Source organism: Coptis chinensis, chromosome 3 (genome assembly GCF_015680905.1).
Source record: "Coptis chinensis isolate HL-2020 chromosome 3, ASM1568090v1, whole genome shotgun sequence".
Lineage (NCBI taxonomy): Eukaryota > Viridiplantae > Streptophyta > Magnoliopsida > Ranunculales > Ranunculaceae > Coptis > Coptis chinensis.
The window spans coordinates 90,446,763-90,465,222 of NC_141458.1; the positions used below are offsets into that span (position 1 = coordinate 90,446,763).

Sequence of the window (18,460 nt, forward strand, 5' to 3'; positions counted from 1 at the left end):
TTATTAGGCTCACAATTTTATAATTTTACAGAATTCCAACAAAGAAAATTGTCTGATGGCCTGAGTTTGTTTCACAACTCAATTTAAAATATAGGTCCTTATTACAATCATCACAAGCTAAGGAAAAGAATTGTTGAACAAATTGTTAGTACTATATTGTTGTGAGTTAATAAATGACTAAATGAAAAAAGGAAAGCATAGACATGAAACCTTGTACCTCACCTTAAGTTTTTTTTTTTTTTTTTTTTCAATTGATCAGTGAAAATTATATATCTGTATTAAGATAAATGTACATGATTATGCCTCTCCATCAACTCGATCTTTTTATAGTTAAGTGGGTTTTAACCTTTGATTATTGAATCAGTAGTCTTACCTCTTTTTGCAGAGGATGCTAAGACAACTTTTTTAGTAGATCTTGCATGTTTCTAAAGGAACATCTCGAGAGTTTGCAAGGGAAAATAATGGTGACGCCTTGACCCTTTATATAACAGTATTTGATATAGTTTAAGTAGAGCCACATTGGGCCCATCGTTCCATTTCTTTCTCCTAGTTTGTATAGTCGGGTTGGGTCTTTGATTCCTTTTTCTCGATCTCTAGATCATTTCTTCCGAAGTTCAGGAGGCAATTACAAAGGCAATGTACCGTTTCTCTCTGGTAAAATTATGCTAATATTAGTATATGAAAACTCTATGTTGTGGATAGGAAGATATAAATATTTTTTATGCCTTTTTTCCTTCCATATTATATTTCCAAATCAACCACTTGGGTTACGGATCTGACAATGTGTGAACGGCTTTACATTTTGGAGGGTGGAGTTGGTGCGGGAAGGTGTGTTTTCTTGTTGGTTTCATAATTTTATAATGTACTTGTAGTAGAGTCTATATTTACTGATAAATAAGAGAATAAAATGTATGGAAGGAATTAAAAGATGGTATGTAACTTTTTGAGAAGTTCTTGCATGGTATCCTCAAGGATCAAGAGCATTATGCTTGCCGCTCAAGCGGGATTGATCCTTGGATAATTCATGACATACTTTCCAATTGTGCTTTGGAAGTTCTTGGTGATTACCTCAACCTTCTTGCCTCCTCATAGTTCCGGATGAGAAGTGATTTTGGTCTCTAGATTTTCTTAATAGTACCTATTACTTTTGCTTCCAATTTCACGAGAACAAATTGACAAGATTGTATAATAAATTTAGAAAGTAATGATAGCTAATAGACCTTAAAGTTTAAACCAAAGAAACCACACTCATCAAAAGTTGCAAGTTGACCTTACCAAGAACACCTTGATTTTGATTCATCCCTAAGTTAATCTACTCCAAACCATAAATTTGTCTACTATTGGGAGGACTCGGTCTCCGGAGGAGCAATGAGTGACATCTTCTTAGGTCACTCTTCTCCCGTTCATGTCCCTAATTGACTAAGCATGAGTATTAAGTACCAATTCTCTTGTAACATGCATACTTGATTTTGAACAATATGGTAACTATGAGCTCAAGCTGTAAACTTCCTGAAGAACTTTAAACGTTTGCTGGCATATATTCATTTTTTTTTTCATGTAGTGCAATTTTTTGGTTAGACTAGGACTCTGTCCTCAGTTTGTTGTCTTCCATTTAACTAATAGAATTATATCTCTTATTTGAATGCAGGGTTTTCAAGAATCATGTTCCCAAATTACTGAAGGGTGATCATTCTAAACATTATTCCATGGATACAATTGTCCGGAATTTGGTATGATCATCATTCTAATTTTCCCGAGTTTACCATGGCATCCAATTAGTTTTTGTTGCTTCTCTAATAACTGAAAGCAATTATATTTTGTGTGTTTCTGCTGTTTATTCAGACTCTTCTAGGTTATGTTTGTACATTTGTTGTCTCCTTATGCAATGAATTTAATTCGTTTTTACTCAAAACATCAAATATATGTTATTCACCACAGCTGGGGCTATACTGTGTTATACTTGTCGCACCTTACATGTTGTCTCTTATCCAATGAATTTTCATTTCTTACTCAAAACATCAAAGCCATAGGTTTTGCATCACTTAAAGGACCATGGTCTAGTTTGTCTTTCAAATGATAGTTTTTTAAGTGTTTCTAATGCATGCCTTATTATTTTGTAGAGGTCTGTTTTGGATATGGCTAAATTACTCACATTTCCTCTTACCACTTTTGGCAGTTGCTCATCAACAACTACTTTATGGTACCAATCGATCATGTTATACCTATCAAAGTGAATGCAATGTGTAGAAGATTCTTAAACATAGGATTGACCTGTTTCTTATTCGTTTGAGTCACTCATTTTTCAGGATGTTCACGTAAAAGTGGAGACGATTACGACACTACTTTTGTCAAGGTTTTGATACTTACTTTTCTCTAATAGAATATTTGTGTCAGTTCTCAAGGAACTTCCAAGACATGGTTCTGATTACTTATCCCACTATCATTTTGTTCTTCTCAATCGCTTGATTTAAGATATCGAGACAATATTAGGTGTAAATATTATAGATGCAAGTAATAAAGAAAGCTACAATCCCGAGGAATTGGGAGATGTAGTTTCTGCTACATCAAATTCTGTGAAGCGAATTGGTTTTATTGGTCTTGGAGCGATGGGATTTGGCATGGCAACTCATCTGGTGAAATCAAAGTTCTGCGTTTCCGGTTACGACGTAAGACTTATTTTAGTTACATGAATGCCTTCTGTATTTGTCTGTTTAGTTTGTGATTTAGGAGATATATATGTGGCACAGCTATACCATTGCTCTGCATGAAAAGCCATTATTATTTGAAACACACTACACTACACTATTCTTTAATCCTTACAGAAGAGCTATTGTAAATCACATAATGGTATATTTGTCAGCTTACTCTGCATATATTTCACTCTTGGTATCAGTATTAAAATGTTCCATCATGGTTTTTTCTAACAGATCCCTATAATCTCGTTTTCGATAGCCTTCCCTAGTGCCCTTCCCTACTTGTAGAAACCCGTGTAAAATGTGATCTTTTATCGATGTTGTTGTATTGTAGGTGTATAAACCAACTCTCTCGATTTGAGAATGCGAGGTGGTTTGGTTGGGAACTCTCCTGCGGAGGTAGCCAAAGGTATAGCTTTTCAAAACATAAAGAAGGTCTAATTGATATAGTGTATGGTTAATGCAAATTTCTATCATATGAACAAATGATCAAACTAATTGGGCATTTTAAGGTGCTCATTTAGTCTTGATCAAACTAAGTATACATTTAGTCTTGATGTAATAAAGGTGCTCATTCGGTTTCCATTATGGATCGATCATTGTAAATATTTAAGTCAACTAACAAGTTCTCCTCTATACAGGTGGTTCTCAATTGGCTAGTGTCACAAAATAATGTGGTGCCCATCTGAATTGGCAACTTCGACAATGCTGCATGTTATAGAACAAGTTGAGCCTTGTAATGTAATTGAATATCAAGACCAGCTAATGGACATTCTTAAAATCAACAAGGTCTGTGTTATGTACTACATTTGTTTCATGGTCTGCTTTATAAATGTGTTAGAAGACAAACTTACTAACTGTATTGATACTAAACCTTAATATTTTGGTTTGGTTCATGGAATTTTTGGATTCGGTAAAAGGTGCCTTGTAATCTTTATATTTTGTTTGGGATTTTCACTGTTTTTCGTTTTATTATTGATTGGTAAAGGGTGCAGGTGAAATGACCCAGGAATTAAAATATCAATTTTTTTTAAAAAAAATAAATAACTCTGCCACGGTCCATATCCGTCGCAAAAGTACTTTTTCCCACGGTCTATAACCGTTGGTACAACTAATCTTTCCCCACGGATTAAAACCGTGGGAAATACTGACCTTTTCCGACGGCTTTTCCTACGGTTTTAGGCTGTGGCAATACCGACGGCAATTACTGTCGCAAAAACCGTCGCTATTGTTGGGTTTTCCCGACGGTCATCACTGTCGGCAGACCATTTCCGACGCACAAAAAGCCCACGGTCCTCCGACGGTCCAAAACCGTGGGAAAAGCCCTTTTCCCACGGTTTTGGACCGTGGGCAAAAACCTGTTTTCTTGTAGTGAAGGTATTTGTTAATTAGGATAGTAAGTTATGTTTTTATGTTATTTTCACTTTTTGAATTGTGGTATGTTTTCTCTGTAGTTGTTGGAGAATGGCGACACTTCATCTGAATTGTGGTTCTTTGCTAGAGGGCCATTGTTCAAAGCTAAAACTTTTCGAAGTATCGATCAATGGTTATGTATTTTCTACTAAGTCTCACGATGAAACCGTTCTTCACGCGAAGAGATCCGCGTGTTTGCATGAGTGCAATTACTACATTTACATCAAGTAGGAAAGATAAAAATCCTATCGATCGCCTGCTAAGTGGTATGGAGTCATCAAACGAGATACTAGAGGTGAATTACACAAATTTCAAGGAAGTGGTGTTTTATTGTGATTGGGTTAGGGTGGAAGATAAGACCAATGGATGTAAGTTATGCCTAGACTCTAACTTGGTGGTGGTAAATTTTAATCGGCTCAAGAGTTCCGACAAAATGTTAGATGAGCCAACCATTTGTGCCAAAGAAGCAAATCAAGTATTCTATTCGAGGGATTTGAAATATCCTGATTGGTGGGTGGTCATACATTCACCAAGGCGAATGACTAACGAAGTGGACAAGCTAGAAGCACCAGAACCAGAAGACTTCCAATCTACTCTTGCAGAGCAACCTCATTTGAGATCACTGCTAGAACCACGTCGTTGATTGTAGTGTGCAATAATTTTGAAAATATGTTCAAATGCCTGCCTTCCTTTTTTTATGATCATCTTAAGATTTTCTAGTAGTTAGGAAAATTAATTTTGGATATTATGGTTAATTTGATAGTGCATATTCTTTTTATTTCTTTTCATTCTTTTTGAATAATTGGTTATGTCATATTTTAAGTGTTATGAAATCCTTAATAATTTGTTTTCAAATGTTGTTGGAAATTGTTAGGCTATTTTTAAATAATGGAATCAGGTGGTACAACTGCACACCGTACTGCATCAGATGCCTCTTCTCCCACAGTTCAATGTACTTCTCAGTCATCCAAGAAGACACAATTAATGGGTCCCTCCGGGAAAGTGCTTGTTGAGTTATGGCCTAATGGCCAAATTGTTGGACAAAATGCAAGCAAGTTCAAAACTGCAATAGGGAACCAAATGAGGCTTAATATCCCTATCAACACCAAGGATTGGAGACTAGTGGATGGTGGCTTTAAGGATGCAATTTGGAAAGCCTTGACGGTAATTATTTTTATTTATTTATTTAATGCGTTAATTAAATAATCAACTTTACCATTAAGCTAAGCTATGTCTTAATATATTGTTTCTTATCAACTGTACTCATGATAGGAGGAATTCAATTTAATGTCGAAAACTTTGAAGCTCGTCCGTTGGTCGAGACAAATTATTCTCAAAAACTTAGGACACGTAAGCGACATCATGGAGGCAAAGTTTTTGGAGAAAGCTGAAAGCATTGAAGCAAACTAAGGAAAACTGCCCACCGCTATTAATCCCCGCTCTTTGGGTAGATTTTGTCGACTATGAGCTTCGGACTAAAGTAAAAGAAAGGAATGCGAAAAAATGCGGCAAATAGGGCCATGAATACTATTGGTAGTACTAATGGTAGGAGAACCTTCTCCCAAAGGCATAACGATTTGGTACGTATCATTTTTTAAATTATTAACCCTTTTGATTATGTATATAGATATGAATACTATTGTCGTCCTTTTTGAAGCACTATTACTAAGCATTGATTATTTGCCTGTAGCAACAACAAAACCCTCAAGCAAAAATAACTCGAGTTGATGATTGGCTTAAGGGTCGTGAACGCAGTGATGGAACAATTTTGGAAAGTGCTCGGGAAAAATATGTGAGTAGAAGTTTTACTGCTTCTATTTTGTAACTTCAGTTTTTGATTGCTACCGGGTATATTTTGGGCTATTTGATTGCTTTTTTTTTTTTAAAAAAAACAAATAAATGCAGGATCAAGTGAAAGCAGTTAAAGAAAGAAGACTAGCATCCGAGAGAGACACACGGGAGACATCGACTCCGATGCATTGACTGAAGTACTTGGCAAGGATAAGAAGAACCATGTTCGTGGAGTTGGTTCTAATGTTTCTAGGAAGCAGCTACAACATGCTGCTGTCGCAAGTGCTTTACTCAACCAAATGGCTGCTACATCAGTTGCAAAGGTTGAGGCCGATGTGGCTACATTTAAATCAAAGGTCGAGACAGACATGTCTGAGGTCAAATCAATGCTCAAGGTCAGTTTTTTCTTGGCAATTATGGTTAATGGTTAGAGTTAGTAATATGTGAACCACACTTTAAAATTATCATGTCTTCATCTATACCCGCATAGGTTCTCCTTCAACAACAACTAGGCAATACTACGACGGCATTAATAATGTGACAGCCCAATGCCAAAGCACATATGGGTGTGACTACACCTTAACTGAAGTTGGTTCAAGTTCCGGCTCAACGCCATTCTCTAGCAACCCCTCGAAACTTGACTCCTGCTTTTGGTCGCTTGAACAGCCTAGAGTCACATTACTAGATAAGTTTGGTACGAAGTTGCTAAAGGGGTCTATTGATTTAAGTGCAAAAATTTGTCATGGCAGAATTCTGGTTGGTGGAGAGAGAAGAGTGTATATTGATGAAGTATTGGTTCCCGATGCTACTGTTTATGATGGTCCACAAGATGGTAATGAAACTTTGAATGCTTGGCTTGAAGGAGGGTATATAGCTTGGCTTGATGGGCGATTGAAGTATGATTGATGTTTGTAGGTTTTAGACCTTTTTGGATTTCTCTACTTTTGCTCTTCCTGCTTTAGTTGAAGCTCAAGACATATTTTTATGTGGTTGTGGTTGCCATGACTTGGAACTTTTGGGTGTGTTGTCATGCCTTGAAATTTTTATGTGGTTAGTCTTGTCTAGTTGTAATAATATAATGAACTCTTTAGCTGTCAAATCTTTTTATTGGTTTTATGTAATGGACTTGCCTTGTTGTAAACAAACCAAGGCCTTTTGTGTTTTAAGTTTCGTGCGGATGGCAGATGTCGAGATATTTTGAGCAATTAGTAGTCAGCCGGGGATCGTAAACCCCCGATTAGTTTTGTTTATTTTCTTCTTCTTTCTATTAGCTATTTTAATATGAAGTTCTTATTTTCATTTATATCACTAATAAATGTGTAATTATTTGATGCATGCGAGGTTCATACTGTTGGAGAAATGCTGTCGAGTGGTGACTTATGCTAAGCCACTAAGGTACCACAAGAACATCTCGAACTCTTTTCATCACTTTCTTGTGTGTGTGTGTATTGCTTGAAAAGCTTATGCTTCTCTTATATCAAGTGCGAACAACTAAGATAATCATATGAATTCTACTAATTGTCTAAAATAGCAAGCCTTTGGTGATTCTACATTGCTCATATGATGATTTGTGATGATGAGTTTGGATCTGTTGAATTGTAAACAATCAGAAACATCAATGGCGGCAGCACGTCCTCATAGTGCAGAAACAAGACCTGGGAGCTCTCAGCTATCGCGGTTTGCTGGAACATTATGGCTTGCTTTTGCTGTTTAATATATGATTCTGTCAATGCCGCAATTAGAAAGTCTGATTTCATCATGCTTAGTCTAATTATTTTCGATAATTACATTGCCTGTAGGGAGTGCCATCCTCCAAGATTGATGGGTTTGATTTGAGTTCTGGAGATTTCCCAACACTTGGTACTGAAAAGAATACCGAGTCGCATGATCAACAAGGTTTGCATATTTACCTCATTAAGTTTATGTTTTAATATTTAATGTAATGTGGTCATTTCCAGTTTTTTGCGTATAAGAAATTAGTCCATACTTGAACAGCAGAGTATTAATTTTCTTGACATTTTTCAGTTTTAGGGTTTGTTGCCTCTTTAGAAAAATTGTTAAGGGAAACAATTTGAGATTTATAATTACCATCAAAGCTAATATTGTTAATCATTGACCTTATAAAAACAAAACATAGGGTGTTCATCATACCAACTCAAAACCCATCAAAAATCGGACTCCTTTCCGGAATCCCTTTTTGTATTTTAAATTTAGAAACCTCGATATCTAGCTCGTTTAGCTCAGAGCCCAGATTTTTTTACTTCCGCTCTCATGAAGCATGGGTATATTGCACGTCTAATGTTCCTCGGTTGTTTAATATGATCGCATATCATGCAACAAGTTGTTGGGTTTTCCAGGGTCACTTTCTATTCATAGATTTTTTCTATTCATATCGTGCTGCATGCGTGGGTTTTCACTACAAATTCCATTAGTTGTTAATTATTGTAATCACATGTTCCGTGTCTCGGATCGTGGTCAACTCCGCTTCACCTCCTCGCAGACTAGGAACACCGAAAGGGAGATCCGAAGTTTCAGAATCGGTGGGTATGCTTATGCTTAACTATTCTATCCGGGCACTGCGTGACCGATATCCTTCATTTGAAATTTTGGAGTTCTTTATAAAGAATTACAATGACACAAGAGACTCGTGGTCCATTGTCATCTGCTTGAAATTTTAGAATTTGAAGTTCTAAATGATAGAATTGAGATTTTTAATTGAACGATTTTGGTTTTACGCCTTGTATTTTCGAAGTTGAATCTGCAGATGCAACCACCGATAAAGGATCTGTTAATACTTGGAAAAGAGACAGACTTTCCATATATTGGAGAAGGAGTGCCACCGGTCGATAAGTGGCGAGAGAACCCCACCAGATCCCAATCACAATATGCCTCCTCAGCATTTTGACCCCTATCACATGATTCCTGTTCATAATCCTCCTAATGGACTTTGGTACAGGGGACCGTCTAGTATGCCTCCTTATGGACCCCCTGGTCGTCCTAGTGGTTATCCACATGAATCATTTGGTTACTATCATCCTCATCCTCAGCATTCAGCTAGGCCTTTAGCCAACTCACAGCATTCAGCACGCTCTAGTGAGCCATATGCCATATCTTGAAAGAGGGAAGTGGTCAGGGGTTCTTGGAGAGGATGGCTTTCAAGTAGACTGTACAAATGATGAACAGGTTGTTACCACAAAAAATGCTGGGTATAGAGAAGCTTCATCTCAATCTGCTGACAGCCAAGGAGGATGCTTTGAAATACCACCGGTGTGAGTTTTTCGTGGGGACAATGCACAAGGCAAAACTGGTAAGGATATTCTCATCAAGAAGCAAGAAGATTTTCCTATTCCCTGGTTCACGATATATCGCCCAAGAGAAGTCCGACTTTGATAGACAAAATAGAGGGCTTAAATACCAAAAGCGCAAAAATTCGACCGCTTGGAAGAAAAGTTAAATGTTTGTGGAGGGTGAGGATGCAAGAGAAAGGAATGCAAAGATTTGCTCCTCGAAACAAGTGATTACAAGGCACGTGTACTATCCGTCTCTATTGCTTTCTGCATAGTAGTATGTGTTTCTGCCCGGTTGTGATATTTAATGAGAAACACACACACCCCGAGGCCCCTCAAATTGAGTTGAGGCTTACCGCTTACCCTCTCGCTTTTTAGACTTGTGCCCACAAAGTAAGGTTGCAACCACAAACCAGCCTAATCATGTGACTAAAATGGTCGAGTATGATAGATGATTTCTTTTCTTATGTGTTGAAAATACAGCTTTTGGAGTTGATATTCTACACACCATTGGTTACATATATGTGAGACAGGCAAAGACAAGAGCTAGGAAAGAAAGCTATATATTTAGGTGTGCCTTTTTGACTTAACCGGGTTCGAATAAAGGGCACATCCGGAAGTCACAAGTCACGCCAGCAGAAAAGGTATCTCATTTTCATTCTACCGCTTCTATTCTCATTGGGTCTTTACTCATAGAATTTTGCTTATCGCTGATTAAAAAAAATGATCCAGGGGCTTTCCAACCTTCAGAATCGCAAGAAGACATTCAACATCAATCTAAGACAGACGGTAATGGCCCTCGGTGATGTTAAGTCACATACTCGATGTTTATGAAGATGCAAGCGGGTTCGATAGCTCTTCCATGAGGATTCACCAAGAGCATTTTCTTATCGAACTCCCCGCAATCACTTTCAGGTATGTCCAATTATTCTTCACATCTACCTTCCTACAGGGAAAGAAAAACTCCCTTGCCCTTTTATTATGTAGGTTGCCAAGTTCCTACAGAGTGTTGCATTCTATTAACTAAAATTTAGTCAAAATTTTACACCGCCAACTAGAAAAGAACTTGCCACTCTTATGAAGACAAAGATATTTCACACTTAGCTATTAGAAAATTGTTATTACTATGTGACGTTGTTATATAATCATGGCGGGCATAGGGAGACTGCTCAGATGTCTTTGTAATCCAAAGATATGACGTGGATGATGAAGAGATCGTGTACAAAGGCAAATAATGCCGCCGGATCGGTTTTCATAATTAGATATTATCCCTTGGTAATGCCGAATCCACTATTTTTAGATTCTATCTATAACGGTAGTGAGCCAATGCAAAATTTTCGATCGTCACACAAAATATAGCATTACATCTTGAAAGAAGTTATTCGATGATCAAATAATGACACCTATCACTTAGTCTTAATGTGTGGGGTTGTGCCCATACTATATTGTCAACTCGAAATAAACCCGATGAATACTTTCTAGCTCCAATATTGAAGGTGCAATGGGGATCATAATCAGCTTTCATATTCACTTCTTGCGGGATGCATCGTAACCAACAACGCGGAGCGCAGGAAGGGGTAATGGGATAGGATCTTTGCCTCGGGAACCGAGAGCCGAAAGATTGGAGGTGAAGCATGTGACTTCAGTTACAAACTTCGTTATGAAAGTCCTTTTTCATCACCTATGGATATATAGTCTGATTGTGTAGTAGCTAAAAAGAGCATATTTCTTTTGTTAAGAACCATGAAGAAAGATTAACACCATTTAGCTCATAAGAAAAAGTAAGTCCTCAATTTTTCCCCATTGTTGGTTTTGAAGGTACACAGATGCAGATGTGATATCCAACAACAAAGCCAGGAGAAGTTTGGACAGTATTGATTTGGTTCGGCCGGTTCATGAAAAAGATTGTCAAAGGCAAAACAAGTTTAAAGAAAATGCTCAACAACTTGTAAAGGGTTTCAACACCAATTCTCTTGTAGCCAAACATGCAAGCTCGAGCAAGATCCTCACGCAGTGAGAAGACGTTTTTTGAAAGCTCGATGACTCTGTTGTCATTCAAACAGAGGACAACAGAGCTTGGGATGAAAGCATTAATTGGCATGGAAAGGAAGTAAGAAGTTCTTTTATAGCGTCCTGCTCCTATAGAGAGCAAAAATGGTGAGAGGTGGCATGAGAAAGGACAAGAAGAACAAAGCGAAGAAAGGAAAATGATTCTCTGTAAGACAAGGGATCTGCTAAATTTTCACCAGATGCTACCCAAAAGTTCATAACATCTTCCAAAGTGCTACACTTCCGTCTTTGTAATGAAGGAAGTATTGCAGCAAGTGGTACTTTCCCTAGGAAGAAACCGAGGCATCCAAAGTCTATTCAAACACGTTTGGACTCAGCTACAAGCAATGAGTCAACTAAAAACAGTCCATGCAATGAAGAAATAAAGGAAATTGATTTCTTGATTGACTTTTGTAGTGGTGCTAATACCTTCAGGAATTTTGAAAAGAAAGACACTCTAGTTGGTCGTAAAGATGTAAGAAATAGCTTCACCGATGGTAAAGCTCGAGAATTAGAGTGTAAAATAGAGAACTTGAGAGAGAGCTAAGAGAAGCTGCTGCAGCTGAGGTCTCTCTTTACTCGATAGTCGCAGAGCATGGGAATTTGACAAATAGGGTTTATGCTCCAGCTCGACACCTTTCCAGTTATACTTACATGCTTGCAGAAATGGATCGGCCAGCTAGCGGGGAGAGTCTTTGCTAAAAACCGCCGTTTCGGATTAGTTTTGGTTGTGAAAGCATGTGCAACTGATGTCCCAAGGTTCGTATAAGCTCACTCTTTTGTGTTTTTCTTCCTTGAAATTTTCATCAATACACCTCCCGTTTTTTAAATTTGCGAGTTTGAATGCGTCAAGACATCAAGTGTATCTAGAATCTTTCCCCGCTTATAAGCTGGCCCCCTCTACTTACGCTTCAACCACATGGCTCTCATAAAGTTCAGCCGTGTCCATCGGCTTGAGCTTTTGTCGCATAAGGCAAAGATGAAACTTTACAAACCAATATGTCTAGCTTAGATGTTTTCCAAACCTGTTTCTTTGTTATCATATCCCAATTGTTGCACATTTAATTCTCCATGAACTCTTCCACTTCTCGGTCGGTTCATTGTTTGATCGCTTTATTGAAAACAAAAGTTAACTTTCCGGTCACAAATTCATTGTCTTCTGAGCAAGCATCGGCAAAGCTGATGAGAAGTTGCAGCTACAAGCTCCCTCTACACCCTATATTGAAATCAATGAATCTGGGAAGCCAAACAAAAGAGATCTTCATTAATGAAACAGAAGGTGTCTCCCCATAGAAAGAAGGTGTCAATTTACCTATTTGTTCAAGTAATGTTAGTTAAAATATTATTTATAACCTTTTTTTTTTCTGAATTGCAAATCAAATTTTGTGATTGAATGGAACTCAATGAAATCAAATTTTCAAGTTTTTATATAAGACCTAGAAGAATTAATACACATACGAAGTTGAAGCTCACAGTAGAATATCGATTATCGAATATTCACAAGAGAAAGCTTGTAGCCTGGTAAAACAGGTTTAATATCTTGTTATTCTATGTAATTTGAGTTTAATGTTGTTGAAAATTTGAATGTATGATTTGATGTTATTAGATAGTGATAGCATCAGGGTATGATGAAACACGCGTTTGATTGGACAATTATAGCATTGAATGCTCATTTTGCTGGAGCTGTCAAGTTGCATGGTTGTTCTATATGTTCATCTGGAGGTAATTGGTAGCAAATGGGTCAATATTGGCTTTGTTAAAGGCCCGGGTTTCTTCCAAATCTTTCAAACTTTGGTCACAGCCACTAGCTCTACCCTTGATTTCGTTGAATTGAGGATGGGTCTGTTTTTCGATGCACCCGGTTTAAATCTGTTAATGGGTATGGTGAAAATTCAACTCAATTGTGCATCTATAGTTTAAAAGTATAATTTTGTCATCTTTGTTCCTTCCAGATTGATTGGTTATGAAGGCCTAGAAGTTATAAACCCCGACGGAGGAACAGAAGATGCAGAAGAAGAAGCTCATAAAGGAAGATGGAAGCAAGAGTTTTTTTTTCCACACAAAAAGATATTATGAACTATGTTTGACCCATATTTATTTTTCCAGGATCGTGATAGTTACTGGAGGATGATGCAAAACTATGTTGGCGCAGATATCACCTCCATGGTCACACTTCCTGTTCTCATATTTGAACCAATGACCATGATCCAGAAAATGGTTGAGGTATGCCATCTTAGTATTCTCCAAGGCTTGCCTGTGATGATTATAAAGAAGGAAGCCAAATTGCTTGGTTTATTTACTGCTGCTTATACCCATATTGTTCATGTATTGTGCGCTTAATGGAGTACTCCTACTTATTAGATCTAGCGGACAAATCAAGATCCCTACATGCGATTGGTGTATGCTTGTAAGTATTATCTTCTTTGGAAACATATATATATATATATATATATATATATATATATATATATATATATATATATGCAGTTCTTCCAAATTTGTGTGGTATTTGATTCATGAATTGTGTATATTTCATGCAGCTTCATGGGCAATATCTATCTACTTTGCCCATGAAATGGAGAACTTCTTTAACAGGTATGGATGTTCTCGTTTTATTTATTATTATTATTATTATAGTAGTTCATGCTTCACATTGATGTTGTTGTGCAAAACGACGAAATAGCAAATGCACTTCTCAGTGGGACTTTTACAATTGCATAACCATCTCGACAATGTTACTTCTTGTTATAACTTCTAAGCTACCAATAGATATTATTCATGGTGCTCAATATTGCTGATGTTTGATTTGAACAAATTCTTTGCACTTATCAATGTTAAGTAATATATGTTGTTATTTCAGTGTATTAAACGATCATCACTTTGCGAAGAAAGTAGCTGGTGTTTTGGTTGAATCTGGAACTGAAGTCCCAACCGCGGAAAGAGGTTAGCTCTGTAGTTTTTTATCCTTATTTTCAATTTTCTTTCTGTTTGAACAAAACAGTTAATAGTTTTCAAACTTTCTCTTCATAGGATTTTCACTTTGTTGAAAAATTTCCACAAGTCAAATTTGCACCTTACAAGAACGTTGATTATATATGGAATCCAGCTGTAAGTCATGAAGTGCATGAGAAATAGGGAGGTGAATCCCTAAATGGGTTCCTTCTTTCTATATTTTTAGCTATTCACTCCTTTCCACCAACTTCTAGAAAGGTGAAATGATGGAGCTTGTCAATTTTTTCAGGGATCAAATATTATGTGGAACAAATATGACTTTCCTGTATTCCTTCTATCCCAGGATAGTACAGTAACCCTGCAAGAGGTAATGCCGTAAGCTGTAAAAATAGCCAAGGTGGCCGACTGTAAAAATAGCAAATTTGGTTTGCGACTTTTGATTCCCATAACAACATCTTGGGATCTTATTGAAGTATCACAATGGAGTGTTTATAATAAAGCACTGAATGTTTCTAGAATCTAGAGTCATATTTATGTACTTCGTTACCAAGCTAATGTTAAGTACAAAACTTCACCCATGTATCAGTCTTTTCCAGTGGCCTTAGTTATCTCAACTTTCAAGTTTGACTGAGTATCAGAAAATAGCATTCTGAGATACGGTATCTTTAGGAAGATCTTGCTGGTATCTTTCTAAAGACGCTCTCATTTAGTGTTTGCATAGAAAAAATTATATTCATCAAGATCTCTTCTATATCCTACAACTTTGAGTTTTCCCAATGGGAATAGATTAGTATATTTCCCCACAATTTAATAAGTTAATGCTCAACATTGAAGAATGTACGAGTTTAGTATTAGGACCAACACAGTTATATAAGTATTTGTATATAAGTAGTCCAATTATTGTGTTACGGTGTTACCTAAGTTTGTGAAACATTAAACTCAGAAAAAAAGACCTTTAATGGCTGTTGATCTTTGAACCATTGTGTATAAACTAATAATGTAAAGACCTCAGCTTCTTGTTCTTGGCACATGCATGCCCACTGGAGAGTGATTTTCTTTGCTCACAATCTATGGAATGAAAGTGTCTAGATTATGTTGATTGGCATCTATTCTTGCTTGTATTTCAGATTCTGTATACTGAAATTCCTTATAAATTTTCAGATTGCTGGTAAGAATGAGAAGAACAAGCGAGCATATAGTGTAGACGTGAATGAGTTCGATCTTGTGATGCAGGTAAAATGTTTACTCTTATATTGATAACTTTAGGTGGAAGCTTTATATAAGGTCCTTCAACTTTAACAATCCACATTAAATTTGATATCTTTAACTAGACAACGAAGGCGGGAACCCATGATTCAGAATCTTGTCAAAGGCAGCAGTCTTGTTTGCCTTTGGGTGGCTACAGGTGAGAAATCGTACTCTCTATCTCTCTCTGTGCATGTGTTACAAATAGGAGTTTAATTGAGATTATAATGAGATATATAATGGGGTTGATTTTCAATTCAGTCAGCCTGATAATAGAAATACTACATGAAAACCTTGTTTGCTGTTAAAAATGTTTCAATTTTTTATCCATATTTGAGAATAAAGAAAGTTCCAAAATCTCGAGAGATATTATGATTTTTTGGGAGGTTCATAATAAATTTAGGCCACACTTAGTTTAAGTAAGAGGCAGCGATTGACATGATTTAGTAATTTTGAAATATTTCAAGATTTTATGTTGATGGAGATTTTATGTGTTCTTGCTTTTCCAAAAATATGAAGAATCTTTAGAGGAGAAGAAAGTATAATGCTTAAGCTATATGTGTAACATTATGTGAATTGAAGTTTACTCAATGCGGACTTAGTACGATTTTTTCAATGGTGGATATCTTGATTTGCCAAAATATTGACATATGGGATGGTTTTACTCATTTGCTCTCTAGTTCCTAATATTTCTCATTGATACATATTTGTTGCAACTGAATTTTCCCATACCTTCATGTTTTCTTGTGTATAAGCCAATGTTTCTTAATGTTGGTCATGACCTGAACATTTTAGTTTCTATATCGTCTGTAATGTTACATGCTATGAAGTACTGTTTGTTGAAGGACCATTCCATTGTTTTTTTGACTTATAACCTTCAATTGCATGTTTTTGACATCTGAAGGGTAGTGTCTTGTCTTCACTCCCGCCAATTAGTATTACATCAGGATAGTCCAAGCCTATCTTATTAGTAGTGGCGTCCATGGATTCCGTGACAAAAGTCCTGGTGCAGATTCTCCTTTATCTGTATGTTGAAAGCCTTCTATTGCAATTCCTATAGTCTTTATAGCAAATTCAGAGATAATTTTCCTGTGTGTTGAATATATTGTTAAAAATTGAATAGCTATTTCAGACAATGTTCAGGGAATGATTTCATTGTTGGCAGCAGTTGATGCTCTTTCCCATATTGATGGTGTAAATGAGCTTAAGAAGCAGGTATGTTTGAGATTGATATCGTCGGGAATTTTTATATACAATTTATGTGTTGTAATTACTTTACAAGTTATTTTGAAAATTATTAGGCGTTCATCCCATAACTGCAAACAAGGATAAATGTCAATATCTCAGAGGCGCAGGGGAATTGTTTATAGTCTAGATAAACACTGCAAATAACAGTATCACAATGGTTTGTGGTTTTGCAGAGTATTATCCTTTGATATCACAAAACGGTACTTGGATAAGAGCATCCCCAACTGTTGTGTCAAATGCTAGAAAAACAATGTTATTTCTCATTTTTTGTGGCTAAATTTGGCCATAAAATAACCGATGACTTTGTGCTTGATTTAGCAACCACGCAAAGTCTGGCACTGCATGCGACTAGTCCTCTCACGCATGGTGACCTTTTTCCGATATTATTTTATGTCCGTTGAAAGAAATATAGCCTTAAAATATGAGTGTTGGTAGATTCCAGATACCATATGACATAATTTCTAATAGTAGCTTCATGAGCTACTATTAGAAATTATCTTCTTGAAAGATCTCGTGTTTGTCAAATTTCCGATCCCCGAAAGAACTACCATTGTTTCTACCTTCTATGTGTAGTATCATCACGTGTATTTTCTTATGAACTTGATCCTCCTCGTCCTTGGGAAAGTTCCTTCATTATTAGATCGATACAATGCTAATATAGCCGATCGCCTATTGTTTTAAAACTTAACAGAAATTGAGAAGTATAAGTTGGGAAATCCCCAATCATTTCGTTATCTTAACCCGGTTAAATTGCTATGAACTAGTTGGTGTAAGCGATGCTCATGAATACCTTGCCACTCGCAGAGCTATGTATATAACAGAATTACCGAAGCGAATCAGTGCACAAACCGGATATTTTAATTTCTTTACAACTTGCATTGATAAGAGCCACGTCCTCATTCTTCTATTTTCCAGGATTCAATATTCAAAGTTGTCGCGGTGATTCATCATCTTGGTAATATCAAATTCGATAAGGGGGAAGAAAGTGATTCATCAATTCTAAAAGATGAGACATCCAATTTTCATCTTCACATGACCGCAAAACTTCTCATGTACTCTACTGGATCCTTTATAGTAGCATACTAGATGGTTACATTTTGTTAGATATACTGGTGGCTGGAATTTTTTTTATTAATGTCATCATTTCAGGTGCTTATATAAGGGTCCTAGACATCATTTTGGGCTTGTTAAATGTTGTGGGAGCATGGACCCATTATTCACTTTGTGAAGTTTCTTTCTATTTTTATGGAAAGTATATTTGGATATGGCTGCTTTTCTAAAGAGATTTTGGGTAAGGGAAGAATGGCTTTCCATGATTCTCCCGTTCTGCTTATGGCGAGTGGTTTTTGTGATTGTCTTTTATCATACCATGCTAGCTAACATCAGAATCCTTAAATTTCTTGCAGGTCAATGCATCATCTTAATTGGTTAAGTGATCTACGGGATCAAGTCGAGCATACTAGAATTTTGAATGTTGTTTATCGATCTGCATCTGCTTTAGGATCACGTCTACCCTCTATAGCTAGTGCAAGAGCAAGGGTTTCTTGCCATTTTAGGTGCCATTTTCTTCGGAGGTAGTACTCAGGTAACTTTGTACCAACTTTGAAAACTTATGTCTGTTTTTGAGCAACTAGGGATGTGGTTTATTGTGCTAAATGATTCATTCAAACAATTGATGTTACAAACTTCTTATGCTTATGTTAGAATTTAAGGAAATAATATTGTCTTTGCCGAACAAGTATTAGGCTGCAAAGAGGATAAATTGCAAGGCATTGCCTTGGT

General features: G+C 36.6%; 1 protein-coding gene and 3 long non-coding RNA genes across 4 annotated transcripts; all 4 read left to right on the plus strand.

Annotated features, from left to right (window-relative positions):
* The first annotated feature begins 779 nt into the window (after positions 1–779).
* LOC147511560 (uncharacterized) lies at positions 780–2,449 on the plus strand. The gene is made up of 4 exons (XR_015217024.1): positions 780–828; positions 1,649–1,730; positions 2,121–2,200; positions 2,307–2,449. It is a non-coding gene; the product is annotated as an uncharacterized LOC147511560 (long non-coding RNA).
* A 34-nt stretch (positions 2,450–2,483) lies between these two features.
* On the plus strand, positions 2,484–3,650 carry LOC147511561 (uncharacterized). The gene is made up of 3 exons (XR_015217023.1): positions 2,484–2,666; positions 3,064–3,102; positions 3,335–3,650. It is a non-coding gene; the product is annotated as an uncharacterized LOC147511561 (long non-coding RNA).
* Positions 3,651–13,621: 9,971 nt separating this feature from the next.
* On the plus strand, positions 13,622–16,382 carry LOC147511562 (nicastrin-like). The gene is made up of 8 exons (XM_086598505.1): positions 13,622–13,640; positions 13,774–13,828; positions 14,094–14,157; positions 14,264–14,341; positions 14,475–14,552; positions 15,347–15,418; positions 15,517–15,590; positions 16,340–16,382. The coding sequence occupies exons 1-8, from the start codon at positions 13,622–13,624 to the stop codon at positions 16,380–16,382; spliced, it is 483 nt and encodes a 160-aa protein (XP_086454631.1).
* Positions 16,383–17,596: 1,214 nt separating this feature from the next.
* On the plus strand, positions 17,597–17,943 carry LOC147511563 (uncharacterized). Its single transcript, XR_015217025.1, has 2 exons — positions 17,597–17,730; positions 17,828–17,943. It is a non-coding gene; the product is annotated as an uncharacterized LOC147511563 (long non-coding RNA).
* The last annotated feature ends 517 nt before the right edge of the window (positions 17,944–18,460 follow it).

Coding starts and splice junctions, on each gene's coding strand:
- LOC147511562 (XM_086598505.1), top strand. Junction 14,342..14,474: donor ATTATATATGGAATCCAGCT/GTAAGTCATGAA, acceptor CAATTTTTTCAG/GGATCAAATATTATGTGGAA. Junction 15,591..16,339: donor TTGCCTTTGGGTGGCTACAG/GTGAGAAATCGT, acceptor TCTGAAGGGTAG/TGTCTTGTCTTCACTCCCGC.